Genomic DNA, 12,750 nt, shown 5'->3' with positions numbered 1-12,750 from the left:
AATAACGATACATCAGAGACAAACTCGCAACATCTCTTCTGTGAGATAGAGGTTGCAAGGAAGAGAAAAGGACATCTCCTACGAGGCTACGAAGTCTATTTTGAACTCTATCAAGGCAGGCCAAGTCCTTTCTAGCAGCTCCTGCCCAGATGTGGCAACAGTATTCCATCCTTGGACGTACCTGGCTCTTATATAGATAGAGAATAGCATCAGCAGTGAGATATCTACAGGATCGATAGAAAGATCCCACCATTTTTCCAGCGGCCTTGGCAACAGATTTGATGTACGTGTTCCATTTAAGATCAGGAGTAATGGTCAAGCCCAGAAGCTTGTCAAAACTTGAGGCCTCCTGAAGACGAGAGCCATTCATTTCAATTGATGCCAGATGTGGATCAGAATGTTGATGATGTAAAGAGAGAAGCTTGGTTTTAGATGCATTAAAAGTTACCGATTTAGTGGGACTCTTCTTACTGAAAGAACTTAAATACCACTTTAAACATATCGAAGAGGGCCTTTATAGAGACGATGCCCTTTTTACTACAACAGCCAGTACAACAAAACAATTTAAAAATTACATTACTTCTTTAATATCTTTGGCCTTTCTATAATTATCCAACCAAACAAATAAACTTCAAATTTTCTAGATGTTACACTTAATCTTAACACCGAAACCCCTATCATAAACCTAATCTTACGCTTTTATACGTCCATAAATCTTCTAATCACCCCAACTCAATTATAAAATCTATAGTACCATCCGTCTCTAGAAGAATTTCTGCTCTTTCTGCTGATAAAACAAACTTTTAATCAAAATGCTACTTTCTTCAATAATGCCTTATGGAACTCAGGACACAAGGAAAAGATTAAATACAACAATTATGCTCCTCCTGCAGACCGCCAAATCTGTAATCACACACAATATGACTCGTAAGAAACCAGTTCAAATAACAAGATCTGCCGCTATCAATAACAATGAACCAGTCTACATTTATTATCCAAACCAAAATACTAATCGCAATACCTCTAACTCACCTAGTCGCATCAGGAGAAAGAAAAATATTTGGTTTAATCCTCCATTTAGCCTAAATGTCAAAACTAATATACCTAAGGAATTCTTCAACATTGTACAAAACTCTTTCAAATACCCACACAGATATAGTTCTATTTTCAATAAAAAAATCAATCTGGGTTTCTTTTTCAACAATACCTAATTTAGCACAAAGAATCTTAACATCTAATAACAAAAAAATTAAATCAGCCCAAAAAATCCCTTTCCCAATTAAACCCAAAACTAACTGTAATTGTAATAACAAACATCATTGCCCACTCAATAATGATTGCATCCATAAAGATGTTATATATTCTTGCATTATTACTTAGCTCCCACGCAATCCTCCCATAACAGACACTAATATTTCGCCTTCAAGTTATTCTTCTTTCCATCCTCCATCTGATACAGTTACGAATCCAATACACCACTCGAGCAGCCCTTCCATCTACAATCATACAACTAGTAATAATGATGATAATAATAATAATAAATAGAATAATATTTCTCCTAACAGCTATCCTAACACTAACAACACTAATTATCCCCTCCAAAATAGTCCTCATACAGACATTGTCCCACCATTTGTTGAACACTATGAACAAAATTCAAACTATTTAACTAATACAAATCAGCAAATTAATATTAATACCAGACCTCGAACTTTTAATATAGTACATACATATATCGGCGCTACTTCAAAATTAATTAAGAAAAGAATATCTAACCACATTTCTTCTTTTAACAACCATAATTCTAATAATAACCAAGGAACTTCTCTAACCACTTTAATTAAAAAACTTAACTCTTCTCAATCAAATGGACGATCATAAAAAAGTTAAGTCTTATACTCTAGGCTCTAAGTCATGTCGCTTCTGCACAACCGAAGCTGTAACTATAATTACTTCCCCTCAAAGTAACAATATAATAAATTCTAAAAATGAACTGATCTCTTTCTGTAAACATAAGTCCAAATTTAATTATGGCAATTTTGAAATTACATAGTTATTACTTTTACCCTTTATATAGATAAAAAAAATTTCTTTAACTTTATCGTTTTTCTACATACTTAATACTTTATAATTTAATAATCCTTTATTTTAATTCTTTATCTCTTCTTTGCATAGCCGGTTATTTATCTGCATTTTCTGCTTTATTCTTTAAACTTTCCTATCTATCTAATATATTAATCTACCCACACTTTCATATCTTGTATGTATATTTACTTATATTTTACTATATGCATTTACTTACTTTTTTTTCTTGCTTTTTCTTGAATTTGCAGATACCAGCCATCCTCTCCCCTTAAATAATTTTTATTTAGTTTTTTATTTTTATTTTTATTTTATTTTATATTTTATTTTTTATTATTTATTTATTATTTATTTATTTATTTTCCATTTAGTTTCGTCTAACAACTCTTGCTGACATTTTTTTAAGTGATGACCTGTACATTTCAGTTGACCTATATTATTGCAACTTTGCATAGCCCCCAACCACACACAAATTATAAGCGATTTCATAGCCGCCATTTGCCGTTTAGGTGGCACCAATCAAAATTACCACTCCGTAGAAAATAGAAACCCCACAAACCGTTAAAATAAATTACCACGCAGCAAAAATACACTCCCAATTTAACCCTAATACATATACCCCTTAATCTCAACACTATGTTAAAGACCATATACAACCTTATATATCATACTATATATAACAAGCTTCTCCTTATTTATTTAGAATTCAATAAAGCTTCCCCCAACATTCTATAATTCCTCTTAATCTTTTTCGTCCCTAATGAACCTTATGCTAGACGCCGCATCTTCCCCATGCTACCTAGCATCTTCTCTACTCTTCTGATGACAAGCATTAGGCTTCGAAATGCACTGGCATAAAGAGTCCCTTCTATCCCCCAAAATTTTGCCTGTATTCTATTATTCAATAAATGAATAAAAATTACCTCAGGCTAGAAGGATTTCTTCGACATTGATCGAGGACAAAAACGGTAAAGTGTAGTTCATACTCTGTTTCTCTCTATCTCTCTCCAGCATCTCTCCCTCTCCTGTCTCTCTCTTTATCTCCCCCTTTCTCTTTCTTTATTTCTCTCTGGTCCCGTCTCACTCTCTTTCACTCCTTTTATATCTCTCTCTTCCTCTCCCTCTTTTTCTCTCTCCGTTTCCTTCCCTATTTCTCTCTCTACCTCTCAATTTCTCTATCCAGCCACATGAAATAGCGGGTTGGTTATAGAGATATTAAACGTAATAAGCCATTTTTCCCCAGTGCACCACATGCTTTAGATCGGAAGAAAAAAAATAAAAAGACTAACCTTTGCAGCATCCAAAAACGGCATTTTTAATTGTTGTATTTTCACGTACTGTTGAGGCGCTCATTAAAAGATCTGTGTTGTTGGTTAGGAGATCGATCACTGGTTGTGCTGAGACAAATGAAAAAAAAAGAAAATAAGTTATTTCAAATTATAAAAAGATATTAGTTATACAAAGTAAAATGTGCTGCTGTACAATGAAACAAGCATAGAAAATAAAATCAACGAACTATTTTTCTGAAATAATCCGCTTTTTGGAGAAATACTGTCTCTTACCATATATATATATATATATATATATATATATATATATATACTAGCATTTCAGCCCGGCGTTGCCCGGGTGTTTGGAGGTGTATGCTGAGCAAAAAAAAAAAAGAGTAAATTTTTTTTTAATTTGACCCCTATTATGACCCCTTAAAATTTATAGTTTCGGGCTCAAATCACTTTATTAAGTTAGATCCAGGTTCAAGGAACCTATATCTAAAATTTCAAGTGTCTAGACCCAAAATTGTCGGAGGAGTTTGGTAGAGTTCTTAAAGGTCAAATCGTTGAAATTTGACCCCTTAACAGCCAAATTTCTGGCTGACACCCGTCACATCGATTTTCCCAAATCTCAGTACCCGGTATTTCAAATTTCGAGTCTATAGACTAAAGATTGACAGAGTTATTGCGTAGGGAAATGTACACAGACAGGCAGACACACAGACAGACAGACACGTTCACTTTTATAGATATATAGATATATTACTCGTGTGCACTCAACAAGGCATATTGCCACGTGGGCGTAAGGGTCTACTATTTTGGATTATGCCTAGGAAAGATTAACAAGATGTTAGTTTACGTTACATTTAAACTTCTGCATATAAATAGAGTCAAGGAAGCAGGTTGAAGGAAGGGAATTCCAAAGTCTAGCTGTTTGAGGGAAGAAACTATTAAGGTAGAAAATTTTTTGGCATTAAAGACATCAACAGTGAAATGGTGAGATTCTGCTGTTTGGATGAACGTCCATCAATGATAGCCTGAATGGTCCTATTTTCTAAGAAGGATCCAATTATATTTAGTATACGTCCAGTTACACCGTACGATTTAATTTTCATCAGCAGCCCTTCATGGCAGACTTTGTCAAAGGCCTTGTATATATCTTTTTTTTTTTTTTTCACACAGTGATCACCACTTATCAAGGCCCGGAAGCCACTCAGGGATAAGGGTTATTGCAAGTACATTACGTTAGTGTGGAGATTTGATGAAGTGTTTACTTAAGGGGGCGGTTCATTAGGAATTTGTTAACATTGGACTTGAACACATCCAAGTTGTAGTCCGGTGGGAAGCAGGCAGACGGAACAGAGTTCTACAGGCGTGCAGTTCTAAGAAAGAAGCTTTGTTCATGGAATCCGCGTTTTGATTTAGGCACAGATATAGAGTGGGAGAAATTTTTCACAGTGGATTCAGCTAGACGGGTGTTTTTCGTGAAAGATTGGCGAGGGGGGACCAGAGATTAGAGTTCAGATGAGCACCTGCCATGAAAATAACGATAAAACAAGGATAGGCTCGCAACGTCTCTTCTGTGGGAGAGAGGTTGCAGGGTAGAGAAAAGGGCACCCCCACTAAGCCACGAAGTCTATTTTGTACTCTGTCAAGGCAGGATAGGCTGTTTTAGCAGCTCCTGCCCAGATATGGCAACAGTATTCCATCCTTGGACGTACTTGGCTTTTATATAGATAGAGAACTGCATCAGTAGTGAGATATCTTCTGGAGCAGTAGAAGGATCTCACCATCTTTCCAGCGACCTTGGCAACAGACTTGATGTACGTGTTCCATTTCAGATCAGGAGTAAAGGTCAAACCCAGAAGCTTGTCAAAACACGGGGCCTCACCCAGACGAGAGCCATCCATCACAATTGATGCCAGATGGGGATCAGAGCGTTGATGATGTAAGGATAGGAGTTTGGTTTTGGATGCATTAAAGGTAACCAGCCACATCTTCCCCCACTGAACCACGTTCTCTCAAAGAGAACTTTGTCATTTACAGCATTTGATGTGTTGCCGTAGATGGTCGTATCATCAGCATAGATGTCAACGAATGATTTAAGTATGTGTTTAGGGAGGTCATTGATGTAGATCAGGAAGAGAGTTGGGCCTAGGATTGACCCCTGAGGGACTCCAGCATTTATATTGCAGGCCTCCGATTTTTGTCCATCTACCACTACTCTTATGAGCCTATCAGAGAAAAATGATTTAATGATTGAGAAAACATTTCCAGTTATACCGTAGCTGGAAATCTTGTGAAGTAGACCTCTATGCCATATCTTGTCGAGGGCCTTTGATATGTCAAGAGCAATTGCCCTGGAAAGGAAGCCTTTGTCAAGAGATTCACTAATCCTGTGGGATATAACCGTCAGCACATCTGCGGTAGATCTTGCAGAGCGGAAACCATATTGTGTGTCACTAAGAAGGTTATTCCTGCTGAGGTGGTTGACTATTTCTCTATTTAATATGGATTCCAGCAACTTACTCATAACACACAGGAGACTTATTGGTCTGTACTGAGAGGGAGATGACTTATCACCTGAATTCTTAAATACAGGGCAAACTGATGAGGTCTTCCAGGGAGTCGGAAAGCACTTCTCCTTAAGGCAGCACTTAAATAGTTTTGTAAGTATGGGAGCAAGTTCTGGTTGAAGCTTTTTTAACACTATAATTGGGATGCCATCAGGGCCAGTTGCTTTACTGGAATCTAGGTTCTTGATTAGCTTGGTGACCTCATGCACGGATATTTGTATGTTACCTAGCGTGTTCTGTGTTATAGGAGGAAATATGGGGAGTTGATGGCCTTCGTTGCAAAGGGTAGAATTAGCTGCAAAGTTCTTTGCAAATAGTTTGGCCTTGTCTGACGCTGACGAGATGACCTCTGGACCATTGATAATGGTTGGGATAGAACGCACACTTCTGTTCAGGGTCCTATTTGTTATTTGCCAAAACTGGTGGGAACCAAGCCGCTGATCAGCTACCTTGGATTTAACAGACTGTGCATATAGCTCTCTTGCATTTTTTATTACTCTTTTACAGTAGTTGCTGGCAGTCCTGAAAGCAGCTTTAGTCTCAGTGCATCTATTACGTTGGTAGCTATGGAAAAAGTGATTTCTGTGCCCTGTCTTCAACCACCTTATCCAGTACATGATATATGCATTCAGAGATGACCGTTAAAATATCTGCAGTAGAACGACATTGCTTAAATCCTTACGTTTGTCATAGAGGAGATTTGATTTTGCAAGATGTTGAACTAGTGCTTGATTAATTAAGTCTCAAAGATTTTAGCAAAGATGAGGAGGAGACTGATAGGGCGATAATTGAGAAGGTCAGTCATTTCACTAGAATTCTTGTACACTGGTTCCATAGAGACCATCTTCCAACTATTAGAGAATGCACCGTCATATTGAAACTATACATTATTTCTATACTCAATTTCATTCAGTTTGACTCTGAAAAAATTTTTTAGCATGACACAATATTGCTCAAAAGTAACTATCACTGTACCGGTGCTCCCAGTTCAAGACCTGTATCAAGGCGGTGATTGAGGTTGAAGGCGGTTACATTGAATAAATGTCAGCTCTACTACAGAATCAAGTTACCTGAATTGATTTTTTCAATAAGAGTTTTAAAATAAAGCTATAGTGCTTTTCTTTAGGGCAATAAATGTATCGTTCAAACCGATATATATATATATATATATATATATACTCGGGTTTTTTTTATTCAAAAGTAATGGACTAATGAATTCAACGAGGTTGTTAGATAGTGCTCAATAAAAAGAGCTGATAATACTTGTTTATTGTTATATAAACATGGTCACATCCTGCTGCTACAAAGATTATTCATTGAACTTTTGAATAGTCAAGTCGCTGCCTGATGATATCTGTTGTTTGATTGAAACAAGTGGCTATTTGTAGCAGCAGGATGTGACCATGTTTATATAACAATAAACAAGTATATATATATATATATATATATATATATATATATATATTTCTACAAATGATCTTCTTTAATCAACAAATTCATACTAATGGAACGAAACTTAAATTTGGATCCAAAACAATGTTTTAAAACTGTTTAATGTATTCTCCAATTTTTATCCAAAACCTCTAAACTCAGTACTCACCAGTAGAAGACAAGGTTTTTCTATTGTCAGCAGACTATTTAAGAAATTACATTTAATAGGGGCAATAATAGTAGCCTCTGTTTTAACTAGTAAAAAGCATTCAGCAATAATACTTGGAGAAATGTAACGGATGAATGAACTTGCATCAGAATTGGTATAGCAATAAATACTGACACAGAAACGTTTGTAATAAAGCCAATTTAACATGTCATAAGGAAGTCAACTGAAAGTAGAGTATACGACATATTGTTTTATGGCATTGTGCATTGGTTGACCTATCGCTTTTGTTTCAGGATTCAATGGATATGTGTGTTTGAAAAAAGGGCGGCAGGTAGCGAGACGTTAGGTAAACAAATTTCTACTATTTACATAAAAGGCTTCTTCAAAATATACACTCATGCTCGCTAAATGTTTATATAACGTGTACATATAAAGCAAAGCTTTGTGCATGTGTGTGGCGACATCACAGTGTAACGTTTATGGAAATTCTATTTCATGTTAGTCACACACACAGAAATAGAAAGTTTTTTTGTTTTTTTTTGTAGTGGTGGTAGCCGAGTTCTTGCCGTGAATGTTTTACAAGGAGGAACCATATCTTGGAGCTCAGTCGATCAGCTTCCATAGAAATAATAATGGATAAACTAGCAACGTTTCTTCTGTGAGAAAGGAGCTTTAGAGAGTAGAATTCATCATTTCCCACTAGATTGTGAAATCGATTTTGTACTTTACCAAGGCAAAAAAATAATGCTTGTAGCAATACCTACCTACATATGAAAGCAGTATAAGATGTGTAATTCATGTATAGATAAAGAGTTTTTAAAAATTGTGTTTATTATTTACAGTAATATGTTGAGATACAAATTTAGTTCATTCCATGACTTCCGACGTATCTCGAAAAAATCGAATCTCAAAACAATTATTCCCTTTTGAATTAAAAGAAACAGAATTAATCCGTTCCAAGGATAAAATATTTACCGCAAACAAGATCAAATTATGCACAAATTATACCCAACAATCGTCAAAGAAAGATAAATACAATATCAATAACACGGAAATTCATATATAATAATAAATGTTGATAAAAACAATAAAACAGAGTTGTACATACCGCTTGGGTGAGAGCTCGTGTACAGGAGCATGCAAAAAGGAGGGAGAGAGTGAAGCAAGACTAACACACACACACGATATGGTAACTAAAAAGGGGCAAGATTCAGGCAAACCCGTTCAACAGCAGATATCCTAACTGTAATCTCAGAACGTATATACCAGTCACTGGACAAAGCGGAGGAGGGTAGAGCGGTATCTCTAGATATATCTAAGGCTTTTGACAGAGTATGGCATGAGGGTCTTCTCAAGAAAATCAGATCATACGGTATCACTGGAAGAATACATAATATAATTAAATCCTTCTTGGAGAAGAGAAAAATCCAGGTTGTCCTTGACGGTCGTACATCTAAACAATATGATATAAATGTGGGAGTGCCTCAGGGGTCTATCCTTGGACCTCTGCTATTCTTAATATTCATAAATGACCTCCCTGACAAAATTGTCTGTGAGATGGGTATGCATGCTGACGACACCATGCTCTATAACAGACACGACAGGAAAACAAATGAACACATATCTAAAGAAATGGCAGAAACAATAGAGGAAGACCTCCAATCCGTAGTGGATGGTCACCTTCAATGCTGCCAAGACTAAACTTGTTTCCTTCGATAATTACAAGAAACCTTCCCTACTGCCAATAGCAAGGGCCAATGACTCTTTATCTGAAAGTACATCTTTTAAACTCCTTGGCCTAACGTTCACAGGAAACATGAGTTTGAACAATTACATTGAGAGTATTGCCAGGACTGCTGCGAAGAAGGTAGGTTCTCTCTACCGTTCTAGAAAGCTACAAACGTCCGAAAGTATCCTGTACCTCTATAAGGCTACCATTCGCCCATGTATGCAGTATTGTTGTCATATTTGGGCTGGTGCATCTGCCACTAGTCTCTCGCTCCTTGACAAGGTTCAAAAGAGAGTCGCCAATCTGATAGGTCCTGAACTGTCAGCTAAACTTCAGCCTCTGTCCCATCGACGAAATGCTGCATCCTCTGCCTGTTCTGATTGATTATACAACATACTTAATTACTTTATGTAATTCTGGTGGATCTAATATCTACCTTTACCATTAAGCGGATTTTATATGTACAGTATTTTCAGCACATAGTATCTCTAATTATGCTTTCCCTTAAAAAGAAAGGATTAGCTGGCAACTTATCCATTTCTTTTCTTTAACTGTTTCTTTAAACGTACACACACACACACATTATATATATATATATATATATATATATATATATATATATATATATATATAATAAAAATTACAATTAAATTTACCAAAATAATCCAAGATGGTAAAATTAAAGTACATTATAAATATTAAAAAATTAATATTTATAAAATTATCTCAGCCAGATATAAAAGCTCGATAAAACCAAATAGGAGATAGAGCTCATAATACGAGCAAACAGTTAATAAAACATGTTAAAAACACTTTGAAATGATTTAAAAACATATTTAATCTGAAAAGGAAACATTAGATAAGTGGATAGTCCTTAATCTGTGGAGTTTTGAAGAAATACTTTCCTTCTCATCAGAGGGTAGGAGTTAGCAAAATGCGGGATCGGATTTTGCACGCAAAAGTATGATACTTTGATACTTTTGCATGCAAAATCCGATCCCGCATTTTGCTAATTCTTACCCTCTGATGAGAAGGAAAGTATTTCTTAGAAACTCCGCGAATTAAGGACTATCCACTTATCTAGTGCTTCCTTTTCAAATTAAATATGTTTTTAACTCATTTTAAAGTGTTTTTTTTAACATGTTTTATTAACTATTCGCTCGTATATATATATATATATATATATATATATATATATATATATATATATATACAGGGCTGCTTCAGTCTTTGACAGACTATGGATACCCACAAAGGGGTGCCTGCACGTGATATTTTTGTGGCAACGAGGTGCAATCTCCAACCACACCTCTCTTGAGTCAACATTCTTTGATTGTGCGTTTCTCCCAATTGAGAAACCCTAAGTCACTACCCTCCGTTTGTCACTGCTGAAGCGTTTATCTACTGTAAAACAGGTAAACATAATGAAATAATAAATGGCTTATTATAAATATTTTATCCGGGAATCAAATAATCCAAAGTTGATATTAAACAGATAGAAACTTAATCAACTTGATCAGCAGTTTTTTTATTCTTTTCTTTTTTACTTGGGAGTCACCACTTATCAAAGACCGAAGGCCACTCGAGGATAAGGGTTAATGAATGTAAGGTGGTAGTGTAGCAATCGTTATTGGTGTAAATTGGGTATAATTTGATTATTTATGGGGTGGCTTAACAAGAACTTGTTTACATTGGATTTGAAGACTACCAGGTTGTATTCACCCGAGAAACAGGACAGTGGAACAGAAGCTTTGTTCATGGAATCTGCATTTAGATTTAGACACGGATAAAGAGTAATGGAAATTGCAAATAGTGATTTTAGCTAGTCGAGTTTGTGATTTAGATAACCTCACACAAAGAATTGTCTATCTACTCCAAGTTAAATGATTTCAAACTGGTTTGTCTTGACTCACTCAATAATTCATCCGTTGTCAAATACATGTGATTACACGTTTAAACTTTTTCTAACAATTACAGAACAATAGCTACTCCATGGTTGTTATGAAAATCATTCATAAATGACGGATTGCCCTAACAATAATCTCAAAAATATTTCAACAGATCAGTATATTAGGGTATATTTCTAGTTATTTGTTTAAATGTATTTAGTTTTTTTTTTATTCATATGAAAGATCTTTTAAAATGTTTTTTTTTTACAAAGGGGTCACCACTTATCAAGGCTCAGAGGCCACTCGAGGGTAAGGTTAAAGAGTGTACAGTTGTCGAAAGGACAATATCATAGCACTCGTTAAAAGTGTAAATTTAGTAAATTGGATTACTTAAGAGGAACAGCTCATCAAGAACTTGTTTACATTGGACTTGAAGACAGTCATATTGTAGTCAGCTGGAAAGCAGGTAAGCGGAAGAAAGTTTCACAGTCGTGCAGTTCTAAGAAAGAAGCTTTGCTTATGTAATCTACGTTTAGGTTTAGGCACAGATAAAGAGTGGGGGAAATTATTGAATAGTATTTTCAGCTAGAGGATTGTTTCCCATAAATGTTTGGCGAGTGGGGGGCATAGATTGGCTGGTAAATGTTACATTACACATTTAATGGTTGTTCAATAAGTCCAAAAGTTTGACGACGACCGCTGTTATAAACAGTTTGACTTTGTTTTTTTTTAACAAGTGAGAAGACTACTTGAGTGTAAGGAGGTCAGTGAGACAACTGCATAATGATCGTTAATGGTGGAAATTGTGTAGAATTTGATTAAGAAGCGATCATGTTATAGTCAGCTGTAAAGCAAGCCTGCGATACAGAGTTTCACAGACATACATTTTTAGAAAAAAAAAAAAAAAATTATTTGTGGAATTTCGATTAAGGCACAGACAAGGAGTCAGAGAAATTGTTTACAATGGTTGTAGCTAGGCAATTATTTGTTGTGGATGTTTTGTAGGAGAGGGGGGCATAGATTGAAGCTCAATCAAGCACTTGCCATGAAATAACGATAGAACAGAAATAGACTAACAACGTCTCTTCTGTGAGAAAAAAAAAAGTTGAAAGGAGATAAAAAATACATCACCTGCTATGTTTCAAAACTAGTTTTAAACCTTATCAAGGAAGGAAAATGTACTCTGAGCAGTTCTCTATTCCAGATGTGACAATGGTACTTTATTTTAGGATGTATTTGATTCTTATAAAGGTAGAGGATTGCATCTGGAGTGCGATATCTTCAGAAGCAAAATAGCTTTTAATATGCACTTAACAAAATAATTAGAACAGACACGAAACCATTCAAGTCTAGAAAGCAAACGACACATCATTAAAACCAGATGAAACACGTTTTTAAGAATATTAAAGATAACGAAAAAGATGTATTAGGGGCAATAAATTAAATTCGTAAAGATTTCAAATAACATTTGTTAATGTCTGTTTCCTTAAGAAGTTCAGACACGACGAAATCACAGGAAATATCCAATTTAAGGAACAGACCGGAAATGTCTAAGTTGTCGCCGAGCAGTCAATTATGCTGACATTAAATGAAACAACTGTCT

General features: G+C 35.5%; 1 protein-coding gene across 1 annotated transcript in view; it reads right to left on the bottom strand.

Annotated features, from left to right (window-relative positions):
- The window catches only part of LOC145284083 (uncharacterized), a 361,761-nt gene that overhangs the window by 307,479 nt on the left and 41,532 nt on the right, over nucleotides 1-12,750 (bottom strand). The window contains exon 2 of the mRNA XM_080133150.1: nucleotides 3,372-3,479. Coding sequence (XP_079989276.1) covers nucleotides 3,372-3,479 — 108 coding nt within the window. The remainder of the gene's footprint in view (nucleotides 1-3,371; nucleotides 3,480-12,750) is intronic.

The sequence above is a fragment of the Euprymna scolopes genome, chromosome 8 (genome assembly GCF_053919585.1).
Source record: "Euprymna scolopes isolate OS-2025 chromosome 8, ASM5391958v1, whole genome shotgun sequence".
NCBI classification, from domain to species: domain Eukaryota; kingdom Metazoa; phylum Mollusca; class Cephalopoda; order Sepiida; family Sepiolidae; genus Euprymna; species Euprymna scolopes.
The sequence above is the reverse complement of the archived record's forward strand: the minus strand, read 5'-3'. Positions and strand labels throughout refer to the sequence as shown.